General features: G+C 40.5%; 1 protein-coding gene across 1 annotated transcript in view; it reads right to left on the reverse strand.

The window, feature by feature from the left end:
- The window catches only part of MYO3B (myosin IIIB), a 407,188-nt gene that overhangs the window by 265,873 nt on the left and 117,177 nt on the right, over window positions 1-24,138 (reverse strand). Inside the window, exon 8 of the mRNA XM_049616047.1 lies at window positions 2,097-2,162. Coding sequence (XP_049472004.1) covers window positions 2,097-2,162 — 66 coding nt within the window. The remainder of the gene's footprint in view (window positions 1-2,096; window positions 2,163-24,138) is intronic.

Genomic DNA, 24,138 nt, shown 5'->3' on the forward strand with positions numbered 1-24,138 from the left:
AATCACTGGAACCATAGCCCTTGGATTTTTCTCCCTGGGGTGATCTGAAATGTGCCCCCAGACACCAAGGTGTCTTTAGTTCTCCAGTTCCCTTGACCTCCTCCTTTGGCTCCCAAATTCCAGGGAGTGCCTCTTCCTCTGCTCCTACATGAGTATCATCCCTCCTGCTCTATCTGTTGTTCTTCTCACCATTGCCTGACATTGCCACCCTTAAGTTGTGGCTGCTTCTGCATCCTGCAGGCTTTGCAGAAGCATCAGAATGGGGGCTGGAGGGGCGAGGAAATGCTCTAGCCTTGAACTATATGGTCACATTCCAATACAGCCTTGCTTGGTAGAGTTCTTGAGAGTACATTACTGTTCTTCTCTCCTGACGAAGACAGCACAAATCCAGGAGGGGCTGGAAAAGCAAACAATTTCAAGGACCCTGAACTAGGCTGCATGTGAAACAAAAACTAAATATAGGTTCACAGCTCTTTCTGCTAACCCTTGGAGTCAAATAGCCTTTAGAATTCAGAATTTTATCAAATTTTAGAAAAGTAAACCAGTGCATTTACTGTATGTTATGTAACATTCCCCAGCAGGATCTGGGGCAGCACACTGTAATCAAACACATTAATATATCTGCAGCAATTCACATGAATATTCACACTGAGTGAGATAAATAATGACTATAAATAGCTTCATTTCAGTTTAGGTCATGTGTTGCCACCAAGTCAGATCACATAAGGTCAGGACTTGTAGCTAAATGAGTCAAGTACAAAAATAACTTCCATTTTTTAGAGCTCTTTGGATTCTAGAATTGTGGATAAGGAATTATTGATCTGTATTGTGACTGAGTAGGGAAGATGATGAAGAGACCCAGTTTTCTTCATTGTCCTGCCTCTTTGTTGAAGCTAAGCATGCACACAGATAGAAGTTAGAGAATTTTGTGTTGACCATTTGCTACTTCCTGGTTACTAGCTATTCTGGGCACTTCTTTTCTCTTCCATGACCTCTGAACACCTGGTTTGATCTGCTAGACACTGAGCACACCTCTTCCCAGTTCCCATGCACTGGATATACCTTGTAATGCCTGGTCTAGACCCCACAGTTCACCAGGCCTTGAGCCTGGGGTCATATAGTCCCTTCCAGCAAAGTGAGTATCTTCCCCAGATCTGGAAGCAGTGTGGGCCTTTCCCAGGGGCCAGGCCAAAAGCTCATGTTCCCAGCACGGAGTCACCATCCTAATGGTATTATTGGTGGTTCTGCTCCTGTCTTAGTCCCATTCTATCTTGCCTAGCTCCTGGTAACACAGCTCCCATCAGGTACACCATCCATCACATGGGTTTTTATCTTGTTCTCCCCACCTTGAGCCCTTGGCTGAGGCTGTTCACTTTAGTGCCTCAAGCCTGAGATCCTACTCTGCCTACTCAATCATCCTGGGAACGGGAGCTGTGTTCTCATACCACAGATCCTAGAGCAAAGTCCAACTTCCAAGCTGCAAGGCTTCTGTTGAACACTGCCACCTTCTGTCTCTTCTCTAGGACTAGTGTGGGCATCACAGTTTGTTTGTTTGATTGTTTGTTTATTGAGAGAGACTGAGAGAGAGAGAGAGAGAGAGAGAGAAAACACACACATGGGCAGGGAGGGGCCAAGGGGAAGGGGAAAGGAGAATCTTAAGCAGGCTCCATGCCCAGCGCAGAGCCCAATGCGGGTCTCAATCTCAAGACTGTGGTATCATGATCTGAGCTAAAATCAAGAGTCGGATGCTTAACCTACTGAGCCACCCAGGCACCCTGGGCATCACAGTTTTAGATGTTGAGTCTCCTCCCTTATTAAAAAGACCACTGGCAACATTTGCTCCAGGACAGAGTAGATTCTCAGATAAATGTGATCCACATGATCAGAAGGACTGATTATAGCCAAAAGTCAAATGGAACTCCTTATGTTTCAAATTCTGCAGAGGCATCTTCCATCATTCACTGGAACAAATTCTGTGTCGTAATGTGCTAAAAGGCATAACAACTTCTAGTGCCAAGTAAATTCCACAGCTTGGATTTCCAATCACTGTTCAAAGCCTTGCTGGATAAGCAATTTTTAGTGGAAGAAATACTCACTGTGAAATAAAGTGGTTGAATTCCTCACACCATTTTTCCGGATGAAGTAAAGTAGGTGGAGGATTTCTGAAAAACAAAAGCAATTTATTTATTTATTTATTTATTTTTTACCAAAAAAAAAAAAAGTGTTTAGTTAAAGGCAAAACATCAACTTGTCTTTACCGATATTGTTCTAAATAGCTCTGATAAAATCCAATCTGTTTCTTCCCAGGTGGGAGTCATTCATTAGTGGTAAATTATAAAGTGCCAGCCCCTATTCATTTAGTCCTTCATTTTCATTGACTCAAGGCCTACAATGCCCTTGGTTTTCTGCAGGACCTGTGAGAGTTACACAGATCGGGAACATTCCTCAGGGAGCAGACACTAATGAGGGGCGAGCACACAACCACCATCACTGAGAGCCGAGTATTATTAATGCCATAAGAAAGAATGCTATAGGGGCGCCTGGGTGGCTCAGTCGGTTAAGCGTCTGACTTCGGCTCGGGTCACGATCTCATGGTTCGTGGGTTCGCGCCCCGCATAAGGCTCTGTGCTGACAGCTCAGAGCCTGGAGCCTGTTTCAGATTCTGTGTCTCCCTCTCTCTCTGCCCCTCCCCCACTCGTGCTCTGTCTCCCTCTGTCTCAAAAATAAATAAACATTAAAAAAAATTTTTTTAAAAAAGAAAGAATGCTATAAACCTAGTGCTAGGGGCTTTAGAGAAATTTTACAAGGATTTTCAGATCATTATGCTACCATTTGAATTAATTATGTGATGCGTTTAAAATACACTCAAATTCATCAAATTTTTAACTATTGCCTGTATGTCAACTTCTGCAATAGGCACTGGGGAAAGCGAAACAGCTAAGACAGTGCTCCAGACCCATGGGGTCCCTGCGTAGAGACAGTGACAGACATCTAATATAACTACGTATTGGAGGTCCAAGAGAACTAGAGAGATGCAGAAAGATTCTGGTAACCAGACCACTTCTTGGTAAGAAGGTAGAATAAAGGGACGGTAAGAGCCCTGCATTTGGCTGAATAGTTATCCAAAGAGATTTCTTTTTTCAAATTTTTATTTAAGTTCTAGTTAATTAAAATATAGTGTAGTATTGGTTTCAGGAGTAGAATTTAGTGATTCATCACTTACATATAACACCCAGGGCTCATCATAACAAGTGCCCTCCTCACCCATTTAGCCCATCGCCCCCACTCAACTCCTTCCATCAACCCTCAGTTTGTTCTGTCATCAAGAGTCCCCAAAAAGATTACATTTTAAAATAGAAGTGACATTACCTTTAATTGGTAAGATTTTTTTTCTAGTCATAAATGGAAGTAGGGGCTTCTGGGCAAATCAAGTTCAGCAAATGGAGAAAGTTTACATTTCTGCATATTTGAATTACGACTGTATACCTTAAACCCATTATATGTGTTTTCACCTGGGCTCTAACCGCTTCCTAAAACCACAGTCTGCTTAGCTTCAATAGGTAGAGGAATGAGAAGCAGCAAGAATGACAAAATTAAAAAAAAAAAAATGCATTAGAGGGGCGCCTGGGTGGCTCAGTTGGTTAAGCGACCGACTTCAGCTCAGGTCACAATCTCGCGGTCCGTTAGTTCAAGCCCCGCGTTGGGCTCTGGGCTGATGGCTCAGAGCCTGGAGCCTGCTTCTGATTCTGTGTCTCCCTCTCTCTCTGCCCCTCCCCCGTTCATGCTCTGTCTCTCTCTGTCTCAAAAAAAAAAAAAATGCATTAGATAATGTGATTGCAACATGCCTCTCAATACCCATTCTCCTCTCATTTCCTTGAGTACAATTTTTATTCTGACACAATGCTGCCACATAAAGACACATTTTCCTGAGTTTCTTGCAGCTATATGTGTGTCCATGTGACTGAGTTCAGGCCAATTATATATAACTAAAACTGTTCTACAGTGTTTCCAGGAAACCTTCTTAAAAGAGGGGAGACAAAACATCTTCCTTCTTCCTACTTCCTGAAGTATGGTTGTGATGGCTGGAGCTTGAGCAGCCATTTTGGATGTGAGGTAAACTTGAAAATGAGAGCTATAAGCTGAGTATGGCAAAGAAGATAGATAGGAAACTGGATTCATAATGACACTGCAAAGCTGCTGTACTAGCTCTAGACTGCTTCCCCTTAGTATTCCTTAACAGGACAGAGAAGTAAACTTCCACCTTTTTAAAGCCATTGTTATAATGCAATTAATCCTAAATGAGCCAGTAATATTTCAGAGTATTATCCTATCACATGATTATAACATAAGTTGACAAATGATAGAAAAATACACACACAAAGATATGTGGGAGCACAGTTAAGGAACAACTTACCCAATCTGGTGAGTCCCAGAAGACTTTCTAAAGAAGATGAACTTATGCTGGCCCCTGATGATTAGGTTGGAATTTTCAAGATAGACAAGGAAAGGGAAGCCACTACAGGCTTAGGAAACAACATGTACCAAGTCACAGAAGTGTAAAAGAGTCTGGCAGGTTCAAAGAACATGATTAATTTTTTGAGACTAGACTATATGATTCTTTTGGATCTGAAGAGAGAGCATGAGGGAAGGAAGAATGATAAGAGAGGAAGCATATGATTTCCCTGTTCTGCATAAGAATTTAATCATCCTTCAGATCTTCTGATTCAAAGACCCAAAGGAAAATTATCTGTGTGACCACAGAGAAAGAGTAAGTAGCTGAAGGTTGCCCTTCAGTTATTTTGGAGGCTGCCTCTATCGCATTCATTTTATTCAACAATATTTGCCCTTATCTTTCCCTTATATTTTTTAAATAACAAAAGCACCATCATATAACTTCTGCTTCAATGCTAATTTGGCTGACCTCTTCTTACTGGCTCCAGCTGTTTGAGGCCCCAGCTGTCAGCCTCAGTGTAGCATCTCTTGGTGAGGTTATCCTACATCATCTCTAGAGCCCTTTTGAGATCTTGAACTTCCATTGCTCTTCTTAGGTTTTCTGCTCATTCTGCTCTCACTGAGATCAGTTCCATAGACAAGAGTTGCTTAAGCAATTTACTGCCTAATAGAACTTAATTCACCCCTAAAGCAGTTAACCATGACCAAGAAGTCACTTGTAGACAGAATAAACAGACTTGATTAAAACAGTCCTAGTAGGCTCAACATTGGCCAGCTGAGCATGAAGGCACAGCCCTCTGCTGCAATTAAAGAATGACCCAGCAAGAGTCTACCAGAGAAATGGATGGTGAATGCCCACTCTTGTGTAGAAAACACTGCACTCTCCTGTTTTCATTCCAGCTATCAGTAGGAACTACAGGCCAGGGCTATGGTTTATGAGTTGGCCTAAACCTCTGCAGGGCACAGAGGAGAGTAGCAAGAGATCACCTCTCACCCAGGCCATCACCAATCCCTGCTCACCTCACATGAACCCCATACAAGGAAACATCTTCTTCGAAGCTTGGCTTCATAGGAATTTGGTTTCAGAGCTCATTTGACCTCGTAGGTAGGTGCCCTGCCTTTCCTGGAGTCGATCCATCATACTTAGGTTCAGTAAATAGAGATCTTGTGAAAGATTATTATCCGTGTATAATGAAATCTATAAGGAATTTGAAGGCTTTGTGGTACTTTGTTTGCACTGGCAATATAAATTCCAGTCCTCTTGCTATCCAGGAGGAGGACCAAATAGTAACAATGGTCCCTTTTTGGCTCCTGTCAATACCATAGATGCAAGCTGCAACCCTGCCCAGAGGATCTCTTTCTGAAAGGAGATGAGACGCTTCATGTTCAGTGTGATGGGAGAGTCATCGCTCACGTATGTGTATGGATAGTAAGAGCCTAGAGAATGTATGAATGGTGAGTGACTAGAAGGACTGTGAATCTAAATAACCAGCTCTAATTTGGATAATGTTTATAAACATACGTTTTGCTTCCGTGAAAAAGGCAAAAAGTGAACTCAGTGTTCAGTGTTTGTTTTGCAGCAAGCCATTATTGGGGCATACCCCAAGCAGCCGGAGAGGCCCCATGAAGCTCCTTCCCCAGGAACTACATTCAGCCTCTCAGCAACAAGCTGCCGTAGCTTTGAACTGTGTTTGTGAGTATCTGTACTTTATCTCAATGTATTTTGTGCATCCATTAGCAACATGTGTCCTAAGGCATCAGAAAAGCCTAAAAGGGGTTATCTTGGGTCTGGGAATGCTCAAAAATTTTTCTTTATAAACTAATGGCAATTGCTTCTTCACTTTACACTATTTTTGGCTTAAGAAAGGTTTCTACTTTTGGATAGCAGGGGAAACCTGTAGTTGAACTGAGTTTTGCCTGCCTGGAATTTACTCCAGTGATTTGGACCACAAATTCAATTTCTATAAAGATGATTTACTGCGTACAGACAGCATTAAGGCTACATGAAGCTAGAAGCAAATGGAGTGATGGTAAAGAGAGTCCCGAACCTATTATATACCCATTTTTGACACTACAATCCTGGATCCAGCAAATACAATGCAGATCAAGTTAACCTTCTTCTCACAAAGCCTCTGTGGGAAGAGGCTTTCTGAATAGTCCAACTGAATTCATTCCTGAAACAGAGAAGCAGCTGACTAGGATGGGGACCTGACCTCTGGATAGGCAATCCTAATTTAAACTGGTGGCCTCTGCCATAGCATGATGCAAAATGATAATATGGGTCAATATGATTCTCTTTAGGGTTTCCCCCCACCTTGAACTAAAAAAATAAACACAAAACAAACAAGAGAATTAAGCAGCCTAGTAATGAGAGCTGAAGCTAAGAGATCTGTGATGACAGATGGGAGAGGCCATGGAGAACAATGTGCAAGCTTAAGTTTTAGGAAGCAGATACTACAAGTAGGCAGAAAACCAGGGAATGAGGAGAAAACAGGCCAGGTAGAGGAGGAAGGAAGGAAAGTGTTACAAGAAACTGAGACTCCAGAGGCTATTCTTGAGTTCCTTTTGTGAGTGCTTCTCTCTCTGGTGCACCTAGAATATTATTGGCCCTAGAATTCTGTTCTTAGCCCTATTCTCTTCCCATCCTACACATTCACTGATGGCTCACTAGATGTCAACAGTTCTCTAATCTCTATCTCCTGCCTTGATTTCTCCTCTACTTTTTGGCTGGTGCATCCAAATATTCACTAGATGCTCCATTTTAATATCACAAGGGCATCCTAAAGTCAGCATGTTCAAAACCAAACTTACCTTCTTCCCCCAAATCTAAATTCTTCTTGGTTGCTGAAGTCAGAAACTTGGGTTCTATCCTCTCCCATAACCCTACATCCAGTTGGAGAAGGCAAAATAATGACTCCCCCAAGGAAGGCCACATGCTATGTGGACTATGTCCATAGGTTCGTACTCCATGAACACAATACCTACCTTCCATGGCAAAAGGGACTTTGCTAATGTGATTAAGTCTAAGGACATGAAGGGTTACCTCGAATTATCTGCATGGGCTCAATTTAATCTCTAGCCTTTTAAAGCAGAAAAGAGAGGCACAAGAAGAGGCAGGAGAGATACGAAATACGAAAGGGACTCTACTTGCCACTGCTGTCTTTGAAGGCAGGGAAAGGGTGTCAGGTGCCCAAGAATGCATGTGGCCTTCAAAAGATGGGAATGGGCCTCTGCTGATACCCAGCAAGCAAACGGGACTTCAGTTCTACAAATACAAGGAACTGAATTCTGCTAATAACCAGAATGAACAAGGAAACCGATTTTCTCCTAAAGCCTCCAGAAAGGGGTGTAGCCTTGCCAACACCCTGATCTTAGCTCAGTGAGATCCATGTCATATTTTTTTTAAGTTTATTTATTTTTGACAGAGACAGAGTGCGAGCATGAGCTGGGGAGGGGCAGAGAGGGAGAGAGGGAGACACAGAATCCGAAGCAGACTTCCAGGCTTCAAGCTGTCAGCACAGAGCCTGACGCGGGGCTCAAGCTCATGAACTGTGAGATCATGACCTGGGCTGAAGTCGGACACCTTACCGACTGAACCACCCAGGCGCCCCCCCCCCATGTCATATTTCTAATCTATAGAACTAGAAGGCAATAAATTTGCGCTACATTAAGCTGCTACATTTGTGGTAATCTGTTATGACAGCAATAGAAAACTAATACATCAATTGAGCACCAAGTCCTATCAATTCTACTCCCTAAATTCCTTTCTAATCACCTCATCTCCTCTTTCATGTCCTGGTTCAGTCACTTATCATCTCACACTCAGACTATTCCAGTAGCCTCCTCCTTTTTCTCCCTCCCTCTATCCTCATCTCTCTCTAATCCATCTTGCACTTGGCAGCTAGAATTTCTTTATAACATACAAATCTGACCTTGTTATTTTCTTGCTCAAAATTTTTCAGTAGATCTACACTGCTAGCATGATTTAAAAAAAAAAAAAACTCAACCCTTCTGCATGATATACAAATGGCCTTGCCTGTCTATCTACCCAATCTTATCTCAAACCATGTCCCCATGTGCACCTGATGATGCAGTAGTGTATTGCACAGTACTTGTAGCTCCTAAAGCAGGTCATATTATTTCATGCCTCAGGGCCTTTGCATATGCTAGACCTTCCGTTTAGAGTGCTATCCCCAATTTGTCTACCTGGACTGCTCCTACTTATGCTTCATGTGCATCTTCAGTACCCAGCACAGCAGCACTCCATAAATTTTTGCTGAATGAATGACTACATGAATGAATGCACACAAACATACATCTACTGTAAGTAAGCCAAGAAATGATGCCAGGACAAAATATGACTTGCTCCCCAAAGTAGCATAAAATTAGACAAAGCGAAACAGCACCTTTGGATGTGAGCAAATTCTAGCTATATTTTACACACAAGCAGGGTTTGAGGAACAGAGAGTCCCTTTGGGTGGTGATTTGGACTGGATTTAATAATATAAGCCTCATCTCTCTGCTTTTGAAGCCGGAATGCCCCCAGATCCCTGAACATATTTGACCAAAGGAGGAAATAAATCATGACTAAAACTACATTATAAACATTATCTGGTATCAGGACCATTATACACATATGCATGGTGGGTTTAAGACATTTTCTTGAAAACATCTGACAGAAAGTGCAACTGTTAGGTTTTAAAAAGATAGTTCTATTTCAATGTCAATACTCATCACTGTCTTCTTTATTTTTATCTCATGAAGAGTCCATTACATTGGAAGATGAATTAGGAGAACATACATGGAAAAAATGACAGAAAAACAATTAGCAAGCAATACTTTTAGAAGGTGCAAAATGAAGTCCCCAAACCCTAAAGCACACTCACCAAAGACCTGCTGAGTAAAAAAATTCTCAATGACACTGAGTTAATTAAGAAAAGCTTCCTGGAAGTTGTGAACTTTAAGGCAGGTCCTAAACAGGGTATACACACCAGATGGTAAGATGAGAAGGGTATTAGGGAAGAGGGAGAATATAGATATAGAGAGGAAGACCTCAAGACTGAAGTATGATAACTAATAAATCATTACCATGCAGTTAAATAAACTCTTGGGAGTCTGTTCAAATGGTATCCTGTTTATTTATTCATAAAAGGAATAAACTAAGACATTGAGCACAATTAACTGTTCTGAGAGTATTAACCACAGCAACAGAGGTGCCATCCTGATCTACAATTGAGAGATTTAGATTCATTTATGAGGTTGAATGGTTCGGTGTGTGCCTGCAGCTCATCCCTAAGTATCACCACCTGGCTCCAGCCTAAGTTGCTTTTCTCCCTAAGTCACATCTTATCCGTTCAAAATCAATGACTTGAAAATTTTTATATTTACTTGTAATACATGGCTCTATTTTAATATAGAAAATTCCCCAATGTAGGAACATAGTGCCAGGGCAGAAGACCTTCTAGCTGGACTTGGAATCCAATTGACATGAGACAGATTAACAGGGGAAAGTCAAATTTAATAGCATATGCATGTGAAATCCACACAGACATGGAATTCCAAAGACAGTGAGGCAACATGAAGCTTGTATGAGCTAAGGAGAGGGGCAGGAGCCTGGGGATACAAAGGGGAGAGAGACTGCTGGCAAGGAGGTGAAAGGTGACCTTTGGAAAAACAAAGGTTTGCCCTATTATGCAGATCATCTCTTGGATAAAGGGGAGTCTGTTCATAGCTCTCTTCTTCATACAGGCTCTCCTTTCCAATGTAAACTGAGGCAGCTGATGGAGAGACAGCTTTTTCTGCATCTGCTGGGTTTTGATCACTTTTAACTCAAAATAGTCTTTATGCCAAACTAGCACATTCTGGGGCTTCTCATCCTTCACTCCTTCAATGGAAAGCAAAAAGCCAAATACCTCTTCACTACCACCCCTAATCTCAAGCTCTTGTTCATATCAGTGTGCTTATATTCTTTCAGATATTTTTACATGCATTTTTATTATTTTCTATAAATACATACAGACTGTTTTTGCTGTGCTTTAAGTATATAATTTAATAAATATGATATAAATTTTAGGATATAATTATAGTTGGGGACAGTGGAAATGGGATCAAATGGTATTAAAGTGTCCCGGTACTTATTTTTTCCATTCAATAACATGGCTTAAAGATCATCCCATGCCAACTTGATACCTGAAGAGTATTCCACAATGTGGGCATACTATAGTTTGTTTATCCATTCACTCGTTGGTGGATATTCAGGCTGTTTCTATTTTTTTCACTAATAGAATAAAAGCTGAAATGGTTTACACATGCCACATGTCGTATGTGATCTCTAACTTTTAAAAGGCTTCTTAGGTGGCAAACACCGGACATTTGTCGTTGAACATTTAGGATCCTACCACATAACTTAAAATGCAGAGACAGCAGACACTGATTGCCTCATCTTCTCAAGGTGGCCCAGTAAACAATTCCAGAGCAGAGGAGGAAGTGACTATGAAAAGGCTCTGCAGGTTGTGAAGAGTGCCCCTAGGTCACCACTCCATAGAATACACTGTGAATTGTTCAACTCTACCAGTGTCAAGCTTTGAACCCCCCTGCTGGGTTCCATTCTGCCACTTGCAAGAATCTGCTACCTGATTTGAACAGTATCTCTGGGTAATTACCTTGACATATGGGACACAGACCAAGATTTATTCAAAATATACACATGCTATAATTCTGCTGAAGTGAAATCATTTGAAAAAATTAAATAGTTGAGGCTATTTCTTTAAAATCAGAAAACATGATATGAAAATGACACAGATATTAGAATCACAATGCTAGGCCCTACACCTTCAGTAAATGTGAAAGATAGGTCCAGGTTAGAAAAGACATACATCAGGGTCAATCCTTTGAAGCAGGGAAAAAGAGAGGAAGAGCTGTGCAAGGAGAACTCTAGATGAGGAGGTGTCTGGAAGAAATAAATGTAGAAAAGAAAAATATCTTCTTCCTTTACCCTTTAAATTCCCAACTGGGACCTCTGTAACAAAGGGAAGATTGATAAGAAAAAAGCATACAAATTTATTTAATAGAAGTTTTACATGATATAGGAGCCTTAATAAGGAAAGGAAGACCTGAAAAAATGGCTAAACCTGAGTGTTTTTATGCTAGATTTGATGAAGAGTGGAGAGTGCTGGAAAGAAGAGATAGGACACACAGTATGGGGAGTGTGATAAACTGCGGGAACTTCGCAAGACCTAGTCATGCAGATCCCTCTCTATATCCACTCTCTTCAGAGATAAGGATGTTCATTTCCTCTGGATAAAGGGAAGGCACCTCTCACATGAAGGTTTTAGGACTTGCTTTGGAGAAAGGTCAGAAAGTCCTTCCTGCTCATGCCATTTCTCAAATTCCTCCAGCTTGAAATATTCAACATTTCAAGGTCGCATTTTTGGATGTGTCCTGAGCACCATTGAAAAAAAAAAAAATGAACCTCAATCACATCTCAGCCTTAGATCACTGCTGTCTACAAAAAAGAGGGTTTATGATTAACACCGATGATTATTTATTCCACAATAACTGAAGAAATTACTAAAAGCAGTGAGGAGAAAAGCAAAGATTTGTGCTTAAATTTCAAGTTTGTTGATTCCTTTGATTCTGATCCTTAATAACCTAACTCTGTCTCTTAATAACCTGACTCTGTCCCTAAAATAACACCATTTGCAATGTTAAGCTAATCCTTAAAATGTAAAGTTACCACATGAAATCACAGGGCTCCATAATAAACCCATTCTTAACCATTTACTATCAGTCAGTGACAAGATGTTCACCTCCTCTGGCTTTTCAGCCCTGCAAGAATCGGTTTCAAAGGTCATCTAAGAAATCTCAAGATTACATTATGTTCCCCAAGTCAGAGGTTCTTACTCCAGGCCTATGTTTGAGATTGGACGTGTTACAGAGCTTTATTAATCTTAGGTCACTACACCAACATTTCAAGTATTCACAAAAGGCATGAGTCGCATTTTCTCACTCTCTCTAAAGCACATTGGGGTACCTTTCTCTCCACTGTACCCTCCTTATGCAAACACACAGGACACACAAGCAAATCACCCATGCATGCAGAGTACAGGAGAAAGTCAAGGATAATAGAAGGTACCATGTCAAGAGAGATGATGGAGGGGACAAATGGTGCATGGCTCACTGTCTGAGCCAGTGTGGTCATTTGCTGACACCCGTTCTTCCACAAGAACTCAGCAATGCCATCGAGTCCAACTGCTAATGTCCACCGTATCAAGGAAGCGGACCTTGCTCAAGGGCTAGCTAATGACCCTTTTCCTCAGTGGTCCTCTAAGCACAGAGTGGAAGCCTCAAGTCTATTTTTTTCACACAGTTTTAAATGCATAATCTGCTAATTTATGACTGTAAAGAGATGTGTTTCAAATAGATCAGGTTGTTTTCTAACTGTTTTCCTCTCACCCAATTCTGGATTGTTTATGTGTGTTCTGTGGGACTGTACTCATTGAAGGTGAATATTATGGTGTGTCTAAGCATTCTAGAGATACAGAATCACTCTCCAATTAGGGCAGCTTTTAAGAAAAAACAGCTTTATACGTGGTGGGATGTGACAGTGGGCCAGAGGACAGGCAAAGCTAAAACAGACCTGCTAGACATGTTGTGCTTTCCTGAAGTACTCATTTTTCTGGGGATAAGTTGTTTTAAACAGTTTTGTATGAAAATCATTAGAGAGTGAGGGAGGAGGAGACAACAAAAAGTAGGACTTCTTCCTGCTTCCTGCACTAATTTAGGAATAAGATAAAGCAGTCAGAAGACTGGCTCCTAAATAATCCTTTATTACCAATAGAGCTGATCTTGGAGAATGTGACTTTCATCTGCAGGGAGGTGGGTTTTAAAACTGAAAGACAGAGTTAGACAAACTTATCTGGCAGGTCTTGGGCCTGGGGCTGGACCACCATAGGTCCTCACTCAGGGGCAAAGCCTTGGCCACTGAGCTGCCTGCAGGTTAAGAACAATCACCCAGGGCAGGCTGACTCTCCAAAGAAGACAGAAGGAAAAGGAGCTGGGACTCTCCAAACTCCATGCCTCTCCAAACTTGCCATCTGCATATATCACTTCTGATCCTCTAGGATCTATCAATTTGGTGCAATCAGAAAGCAGAAAATATACCAGTCATTTGAACAGGGAAAATTTAATGTAAATAAGTATTTACTTGTGATAGGAGATTAGATACTGAGAAGTAAAGAGAACTCTAACAAATACAGGAAGAGCAGATACTGGGAAAGAGCTACTACCTCTAATTGAGACATAATACCCAAGGAAGAAACTAACTTAGACGGGACCCTGACTCCAACCCAAGGCTGAAACTCAGACCTCACTGGAAAGGATGTGACTATGGCCCACAGGTGGTGAAGTTCTCTGAGGTGAGACAGGCCAGGGCTGGCAAACAGAAAACCACCTGCCACGATGCCTTTGACACTTAAGTGGGAAGCTGCTCAATGAGTACTGGTAAAACTTGCTGTAGGGTGAGCACCACTGGGTGTCCCAAATGCCACTAGTAGGCAAAAGCCACAGAAGCAAGAAAAAAGTACACCAAAACCAGGAAGAGGACCCTTTTCTCCTGCAGTGGCCTTCCAGTGCCCTCTACTGACAAAGCCTAACATCTGCCATATGGCAAAGGAGGAATGTTTATGGAGTCTACTCCAGTAGCACAAAGCAGGCCAAAGAAGAGCAGAGTCAGAGCTGAAAAGCACTAAACTGATAACTGGTACAGGAAGGAAGTGATGAGAAAACAGAGATGCTGGAGTGTTACGATGTTCTTTTTTATTTTTAGATGAAACTCCAGATTTTAAAAAAATTTCTATTTCAGGCTTACTATAGGCCGCTTCCAGCCATCATCAACTGAATAAATACAGTAGCCTCTGACATTAGGTGCACTTGCTGGATATATTTCAAAGGGAATGAAGAAATAATGGAGACCTTCTTCCCCTACTTAAAAAAAGCTGTTTTGTCATGGTGCATGAAACTTCCTCATTAAGACTGATTGCTTTCTATCCCAGAAGTTCCTTATTGAAATGGGAATGTTCTGGAAAGCATCCTACTGTAAACCTTCATTGGCCAAAACTTTACTTGGGATAAATGGCAGACAGGAATAAAAAAACGTAGAAAAAGGCACCCAAAACAAGGACAAGTGAGGGGATAGGACCACAAACATGGACTTAAGCTCTTCGTGGTTTTCCATTTCTATGGTTTCAATTTTGTGTCAGCTGTAAAACTGAAGAGTCAGGTAGCATGACATTTCCTCTTACTCTTTCCTGTCTCTCTGCTTGTAAGATTTCTCTAAGAACAGAAAAGAATTAATTAAAGTCAGTATAGTTCAAACTCTTTTGCCAGGATAGTGGCCAGGATAATGGCCACAGAAGGGGACTCCCTTTTCTTCTGGGCTCCCCTTGCTACCAACATAGTTACAAGGGCTAGATAGGGAGCATGCTGAAGGGAGTTGATAATGGTTCTTCACCTTATTCTCTCAAGCCTAGTCAGGAACCCACAACTCTCCTTCAGCTGGACCATTTTTCTGTAGACTCTAATATTATTTCTGGGATCTGTATCCTTAATTTCTTAAGAGCTTATTATGTACAAGCACTGTGCTTAGAATTTACTCATTTAACCCTCACATAAATTCTGTGAGGCATGTTACACAATTCCTTGTTTCAGAGATAAAGAAATCAAGGCTTAGAGAAGTTAAAAGGTTTGCAACGCAGGCAGCCTGGTCCCAAAGAGCACATTTGCAACCAACCACTGCACAGTCCGGCTTCCCCACTTGGGAATTCCTCTTCATTAATTAGACAACACAACATCTTTAGAATCTGCCAGAGCAATTCACATCATATTAATGGGGGAATATGGGCCCAATTTGATAAACCAGCTTAAGCATAGTGCTCTTTGGATCACCAAGACATCAGCAAGCCAATCCAAAGAATATTTTGTTTGGGATGCAGAAGGATCAGCAATAGAGAGTATGAGCTGAGAATGTTTTCATCTGTTGAGTTTTATTCATCCTGTGTCATTCAGCTCCCTCCAAAGTCACAGCTGGTAAAACCAAATGGGTCATTTTACCACAATCAGACTAATGTCACAGTTCAAGAAGCACCATTTGTCTTCTAAGGCAAAGCCATGCACCTAATTACAACACACTGTTAATAAATTTATAATAGACAAAAAGAAATTGACTGCTATGGATTTTTTTTCCTAGCAAAGCAAAACCATTTAAAGGGCAGATTGCAAATCTATTCTTTCTTTTATTGTTTCAATAAAGTTAGCAATATATTCTAGATAGGAAAAAACCAGGGCAGACCTCAGATGAACAGATTGTATCATCAGATCCTACCACATTGTCTCTAATGGGGGAAATTAACAGCTGAATATCAACACCTGTCACTGTGAGCAGACCCTGGCATACGCACCAGGTAGGAAGGCTGTGCACTTCCTTAGAGCAATCTGAGCCCGGGCCACCAGAGACAATATGCATGCCAATGCCCATAGAAGCAGGTTCCATTTAAAATCAAGTAGATATACTAAATGCCAGGGGAGATGAAGCAGCAATTCCCGAGGATTGGTTGTTAACAATTGTGAGCTCTAAGACGTTTTAGAGAGACTGTGCTAACTGCAAGAATGGAATTACACAAACTTAAGCAGAGACCGGCCTCAGCAGGAACCGGTGAACGTTCATCCCCCTTCAAGGGCAAAAGGTACCCCCAAAACAGCACCCCCTCTCACACCTGGGTGGTTTGAGTCATGTCTCCCCTGGGTAGATTATGGTCAATTGTTTTCACCATCCTCAAGATCAATTACAATCATTGCTAGTAAATGAATTATGTCTCAAGTCCTGGCAGTTTGTGAGCAAGCCCAAGTGAGCAAGCCCCATTTATTTTTCTGACATTGTAAGCATGTCTTCTCTTCACAAGGGCTTTGGCTATTTTTCTCCTGGGTTGCCTAGCAACCTTTGAAGGGACAGAATTATGGGAGAGGGATGCTGGAGACATACTGATGAGTGAATGTGTATCTATATCACAGATTCCTTTTTAAAAACCAATCTGCTGTCCCCTCCTGGGGTGGGGGTGGGTGAAGGGCTGTGTGATAGTACTACAGTGCTGCTACTCTTCTAGCAGGAACACGCAATGCCAGCAAGTATGTTTATACAGGCATATTCAGCAAATGGGAGGTTATCACTGGTTACTGCATGTTCATAAACATGAAGATGAATAAATACATCAAGTCATCAAAAACTTATTGAGAAAACACAATGCTCATTTGACTGTCTTCTCTTAAGGTCTTGGACCATGCCTGAGGAAAGCCTGTGACCTCTCTCACTTCATCCTAGTCGTGAGTGACCAGTGGATAATGCTGCATTCTTGTTTGCCTTGCATCCTTTCTTTTGCTAAATTATATGTCCCTACAAAACTAACCCATTTTATTCAGGTGTCAAGTTTATCTGCAAGGAATTGAGCAAAGTAGTCTCCTGTAATTCTTCTAATTTCTTCTGTGTCTGTGGTTACTTCTATTTTTTTTATTTTGTATGTTTAAGCTTTCTTTTTTCATGATTAGTTAACATCTATTTTGTTATTTTTATCCATAATAAACTCATGTTTTATATATTGGTTCTACTGTTTCTTATATTTTACTCCATTAACTTGCACTTCTATTTTATTAAATCCTTTCTACTACTTAGGTTTTAAAGTTTTTTTAATTTCTTGGTTGGGAAGCTTAATTTATTTACTTTCATTCTTTCTTATCAATATAAGTATTTGGGGCTATGAATTTGCCTCTAATCCCTGCTTTAACTATTTCCCCTTAATTCTGATATGTAGTATTTTGATAACTATTATTTTGTATATATTCTTACATTTCCATTTAGGTTTTTTACAGATTTATTTATTTTTGAGAGAGAGACAGAGACAGAGAGACAGGCAGAGAGAGAGGCAAAGAGAGATAATCCCAAGCAGGCCCCACACTGTTAGGGCAGAGCCCAACATGGGGCTCGAACTCAGGAAGCTGTGAGATCATGACCTAAACCAAAATTAAGAGTTGGACGCTTATGGGGTGCCTGGGTGGCTCAGTCAGTTAAGCGTCCGACTTCATCTCAGGTCATGATCTTGCAGTTTGTGGGTTTGAGTTCCACATCGGGCTCTGTGCTGATAGCCCAGAGCCTGGAGCCTGCTTTGGGTTCTGTGTCTCCTGCTCTCTCTGCCCCTCCCCTGTTCACACTGTCTCTCAATAATAAATAAATGTTAAAAAAAAAAAAAAGAGTTGGACACTTAATGGACTGAGCTACCCAGGTGCCCTCATTTAGATTTTTTTTTTAAACCTGAGTTATTAAAGGTGGTTTTGTTTTTCACACCTAGATGGTGGGAAATTTTTGTTTCCTATGTTTATTTCTAGTTTGACTGCACTGTGATCAGAGAATGTTGTCTGCACTGTTTATATTTATAGAATCTCAAAATGTCTTTATAGCATTTGTAGTAGATAAAAATAAGTATATATTTATTAAATAAGTATATATGTTTAAGTATAGTACACTTATATAATATATGCAATATAAATATATATTATTGTACAATTATATAAAAATATAGGGGCTCCTGGGAGGGCTCAGTCAGTTAAGCATCTGACTTAGTTTCAGCTCAGGTCATGATCTCACAGGTCATGAGTCTGAGCCCCATATCAGGCTCTGTGCTAACAGTGTGGAGCCTGCTTGGGATTTGCTCTCTCTCTCTCTCTCTCTCTCTGCCCCCTCCCCTGCTCTCTCTCTCTCAAAACAAATAAGTAGACTTTTAAAATTCTATAAAAAGTATATAAAGATCAAACCTTGTCCCTTCCAAATAGAGAATACGCTTTTCAAGTGCCTCTCAAACATTCATAAAAACTTATACCATTGGGTTTTTTTATGTATTATGTCATGGATTTAAAGAAGTTCAATAAATAACTTCTGCAAGCGTGTATATCTCCTTGTAATTTCGGTAGTCTGTAGTTTCTATTTTATGAAAATGATGCCATAAGTAGGTATACTTCTTATATCTTCATTAAAAAACAGCATTTATTGGGGCACCTGGGTGGCTCTGTCAGTTAAGCATCCAATTTCGGCTTTGGACCTGATCTCACAGTTTGTAAGTTCAAGCCCCGCCATCAGGCTCTGTGCTGACAGCTCAGACCCTCCCCCAGACCATGGCCAGGTGACCTCTCTACGTTGCTGAAGTGGAGGCACAGAGCCTGCTTCAGATTCTGTGTCTCCCGCTCTCTCTACCCCTCCCCAGCTCACATTCTGTCTTTCTCAAAAATAAACATTTTTTAAAAATAGCATGTATTAAAAAGTGCCCTTCTTAGACTAATTTAATGGTTTGGGTCTTGGATTCAATGTCATCTAATATTAAGAACACAAATTATAATTATTGCTTCATAAAACCTTCTTTTAAAGAAATTGAGAGACCATGAGAAAAATACATTTAAAGAGTCTTTCATAATTAACTCACATGTTAACCATGTTACCATGTTTCTTTTGCTCTTTATTTCTTGCTATGTATTTCAGTTACCATCTGTTATAATTTCCTTTCAGCCCGAAGGACAACCTTTAGTATTCCTAATAAGGCAAGTTAGTTAAAAAGTTCCCTCAATCAATGTTTATCTAGGATTGCTTTTATTTTGCCTTAATTTTTGAAGATAGGTTTGCTAGATATAAAACTATTGGCTGACAATTTTTTCCAGCACTTTGCAAATGTGATTCCATTGCCCTCTGACTACCATTTTCAGGTGATAAGTTGGCCATAAATCACATTGACATTCCTCTGTATATTCTCAGTTGTTTTTCCCCTGTTGATTTCAAGATTTTGTCTTCATCTTTAACAGATATGTATAGGTATTTATCTTACTTTGGGTTTATCGAGCTTCTGGTTTTATGTAATCTGTTTTTCATCAAACTTGAGATGTCTTCACTAATTATTTCTCACATACTTGTTCTGGACCCTTATCTCTCTTACCTCCTTCCTGGACTCCCTTTAAATGTCTGTTGAAATTTATGATGGTATCCCACAGGACTTTGCAGCTGTTTTCATTTTTCTTCTATTTTTTTTTCTTCTGTATTCTTCAGACTGGTTAATTTCTACAGACCTCCTTTCAGGTTCACTAATTCTTTCTTTTACCAATTAAATCTGAGTTCTATTGACTTTGTCATTTTAATTATACTCTTTACTGTCATTGTGGTGGAACAGAGGCAGCCTAGTATGGTGGAAAAGAGCACAGCTCTGTTGTCAAGCTTCAAAAATTCAATTTGCCACCATTTATTAGCTGTGTGACCTTAGGCAATATTACTTGGCTTCTCTCTACCTTGGATTTTTCATTCCTGTAGTGCAGTTTGAGAATTGGTATAATACATACAAACCGTTTAGAACAGAGCCTGACAAAGTAGTACCCAATAATTCTTTGCTATTATTATTACTGCTGAGGTATTGTCATCAATATCAGACATGGTCCAGAATTAATTTTGTACTATAAGCCTGAAATCTGATGTAAGAGGAATAAGCCCCATGTATGTGATCCCTTTAATCATTCTTCCCAAGTTCCAGTTTCACTATGTTTGTTCCATTGGTATATTTGGGTTTCTCTAAATTATACTATAGTTACACCACTGGGCTAATGCTCTGCCCACCTGGTGAGAACTTTCGCATATGACACAAAATTTTCTAGCCTCTTCTCTGGAAGGCCTGGACCTTGATGCTCATGCTTATAGGTGCTGTCATCATACTCCAACCCATACTAAAGCCCCCCCTCCTTTTTTTTTTTTCTATGAACTGTTATCATGCCATAGAACTTTAGGAAACATTGCCCTACACCAAGCTGCCTCAGAGGAAAGTCAGGGAAGGCCAGATAGAGTGAGGCTGGAGACTTCTTGCAGCAGGACATATCTCTGAGCAACCTCCTGCCTTTCACCAAACACTATCCTTGTCTTCAAGTAAAAAGGGACTCTGGTGATGGGACAAAGTGGACTGTTATGATGAGGATAAGGAACAAATCAAAATGTACAGATGTACTTACTATAAGATAGAGAATCTTCCCAAAGTGGCCCTAACTCATTGTTTTTCAAAATGGAGTTTATAACACATGTACATCAGAATCACCCAGGAAATGCAGTAAACATGAAGATTCCAAGACAACACCTAGACCTAATGAAACAGAATCTCTGAGAATGGGGCCCAAGAATCTGCATTTTAAAAAGTTCCCTAGGTGATTCTTCCACAACTAGAATTTGAAAAGCATAGCCTTAGGTAGTCAACAACAGCTGTGAGACTTTTCCAATTAAATCAAAGTCACAAACCAAAGTGAAAAGGGCTTGAGATGCATCCAGTGGGGGACGATTTAGTTCCATGGTAAATAACCACATCTCAATGAGACCAGCATTCCTGGGGATGACTATTCCATGGTCTATCAGATCTCTTCATTAGGGAACCTCCCTGCTATTCCAGCTAAGTAGGTTTCCTTAATTTGATCCTATTACTCCCATGCTTTATACAAAGCTGAGTATAGTAATTATACTCAATAAACAAAAATGCTATATAGATGCCATGCCAGGCTCATGATTCCATTCAATTACTCTCAAATGGTCACATCTCCCTACAAAGCAACGGTCAACCTAGCTGTGCAAGCAAGCTTCTTTAAGTCTCAAATCTCGATTTGGATGAGTAGTGCCATCTTCAGAGTCAAGTGTACAGCCATCAATGGCCTCATTCTTGCAAACAGATGGCATTCTCACAGCTCCTCAGCCACATTATAAAAATTGGGGCTCAGAGGGCTGTTCAAGATGGAGGCACTTAAGGAAACTGGAATGTGACCATAGCTATTGACTCTGTTATAAATGCTGTGATTTCCTGGCCTTGAGAAAAGGACCACGAATAGGATAGCATCAGTATCATAACAACCAAATGGAATGAGCCAAATCAGCAGGAGAGATGTGGATTGCACATCAGGAAATATCTGCTGACTATCTAGATTATTAGGAATGGCAAGCTGCCAAGAGAGGTGGTATGGTATCCTCTGCAGGTCATTATAAATTGAAATACAATCTTCTAAGATAATTTCCTGCCCAGGTATGGGTGAGTAGATAAGATAAACCTTTTCAGATTTCAGAACAAAGATTCTATGAGCATTCAGAAGATGCAGTTAGAGAAGATTGTTCTTGGGAATACCAACAACAAAAAAGCTCTTTGGAAGAGTAAATGATCCACTTAGAGATCATTTGAAGAATTTCAGTTGATTTTCCTGGGAACAACTTGGTTTAGCAGCAACTGGGAAAGAGTTCAGTGGATTAGTACACCCAAATAATTCAAACAATTAACTTTAAATCAAATACACCTCATCATTTATACCCACAAACACATATATGAATGTGTATATAAATGTGTGCATATACTGTTAGAGTTCTGGAGGTTGTAACACTTGGAATTCTAAGTATGGAATACTTGGCAAATAATTTCACCTAAAAATTCAATGACAATTAATAGTGATTCTGCCTACAAAAAAAAAAAAATAATAATGTTCTCTGGAATCATCTCTGAAATAGCCCAGTCATCTGCCATTTTGATGCCACATTTGTGCTGATCTGCCTAGATCCTGGGAGGTAAAGAATATAATCTTTCCAGATACCTGTCAGGACAAGAGTTCTAGTCAGAGAGAGAAGCTATGGATGCAAGAACGTGCAGAATGTGGGCTTTAAAGTCAGATTACCTGGATTCAAATCCCAGGTCCACTGCTTACTGTCTGCATGCGCCTAGGCAATTTCTTAACCCATTCCCCATCAAGCCTCAGTCTCATCATCTGTGAAGTGGGATAGCAACAACACATATATTATTGAGATCAAGCGAGCTAAAAAAAATCAATGTAAAACATTAAATGTAATGTCAAAAACCAAGTAAACAATTCAACAAGTGATGTTAAAATTGCCCTTATTATAAACTATAAGTAACTCATGAATCTCTTCACTCTAATTCTTCAGATTATCCCTCATATTGTATGATAAATTTATGAGGAATCAGTCTGCAAAATAAAGCAGACTCCCAGGAATCTTAAGTTAAATGCTCCTTCTAATTCTTGAAACTTCAGTCTTTTCAGAAGCAAAAGAGATGAGGCACTGTGTGGGGCCTATAAATCTCAAGAACCAAAAAGTAACAATGAAACAGAGAGAAAAAGAAGATGTATGTGATCTGAAGAAAACTTGACTGTGCTAAAAGTATCACTCAAGGCCTTAACCACCTAATACAAATTCCACACAGTTAATGAGCTCTTATAATGAATGGGTGACGCTAAATGGAATATATGGATATTGGTGGACCACCCTCAAGGAGCCAAACTGGGGACAAAACTGAATAATGCAGAATAATGCAGCCTCAGTGTGCTCTTTTGCACATTCTAACTCCAGAGATTTACTTCCAGCAGGAGATGCTTTTCTTCCAACACTTCCCATTCTAAGCTTATTTAATTAATTATTTATTTAAGTCATTTCTATACCTAACATAAGGCTCGAACTCATGACCCAAAGATCAAGAGTGGCATGACTGTCCCATTGAGCCAGTCAGGCGCCCCCCACCCCCAACACTTCCCATTCTAGAAGGACTTTATATCTCTGTCAACTAACTGAAATCTTACCCTTCTGTTAGGACTTACCTCTCCCCACAGCCATCCCAAGACATTTAACTTAAAATATATTGCTCCTTACTTGAATATTCATTCATTCATTCCATACTGCTTAATTGAGTACCTACAAACGATACATAACAGTGTATAAAACTCTGCTCAGAGCTGATATGGACGTATTTTTGTATATATGCTTCCCTTTTCTTAGCGATAGTCTCTGCCCTGGACAAGTTAAAGATCCAATGAAAGATCACAAGACAGAGCAGCACAAGTGAAGGAATTTAGGGGAGGGAGAGAATGCACCGAGTGGGAGCCAGCAAATGGCGTCCCAGCCCGTCTGCAAGAGATGGTACCAGGAAGGATTAAAGTGAAGAGGGAAGATCACTTCATCGGGAGGAGTGCAACTTCAACACTTCCCTCAGAATCTAGCACTGCGTGGTGAATTCATGACAACCGTTGGATGAATGAATATATGAATTAATGAAATAGTGCCTATTTAACCCTCATCCAGGAAAACTGGCAAGTCCGGTCCTGGCTCAGGTTATTGAGGTATTCTGCGGAGAAGTGCTTGTCAGAATCTGGCCACAGTACCAATTTTAAACTGCACGTTAAGTAAGCATAATAAAAGATGTGAGCTGGGAGCTGGGAAGAGAATAGCCAGCAGGATGTTATTTTTCTGAGAATGGCATGTATTGGATGTATGAGTATGTATTGGATGAGGGGATATTAGAGGGGGAGGCAGTAGGGAGGGAGCAGAGGCCCCTTCTTCCCCCTTATCCATTAGGCTTCTGGTTCACTAAAACCCAATTGGATCCTTGTGTTCTTTCCTGGGCCAGTAATGAATGGCAGTAATTATCCATGCAGGGCTCTGTGTGAGTCACGAGGCAGCTCTGGCTCTCATCGCCTTGCAATTTTGAGCAATGTGTGTGTGTTTTTCACCCACTACCATTGAGGGGTGGAAAAATAGATTACAATTACATTCCGGCTGGCTTTTGAAGACTTGATAGACAGCTGGAA

The sequence above is a fragment of the Panthera uncia genome (assembly GCF_023721935.1).
Source record: "Panthera uncia isolate 11264 chromosome C1 unlocalized genomic scaffold, Puncia_PCG_1.0 HiC_scaffold_3, whole genome shotgun sequence".
NCBI classification, from domain to species: domain Eukaryota; kingdom Metazoa; phylum Chordata; class Mammalia; order Carnivora; family Felidae; genus Panthera; species Panthera uncia.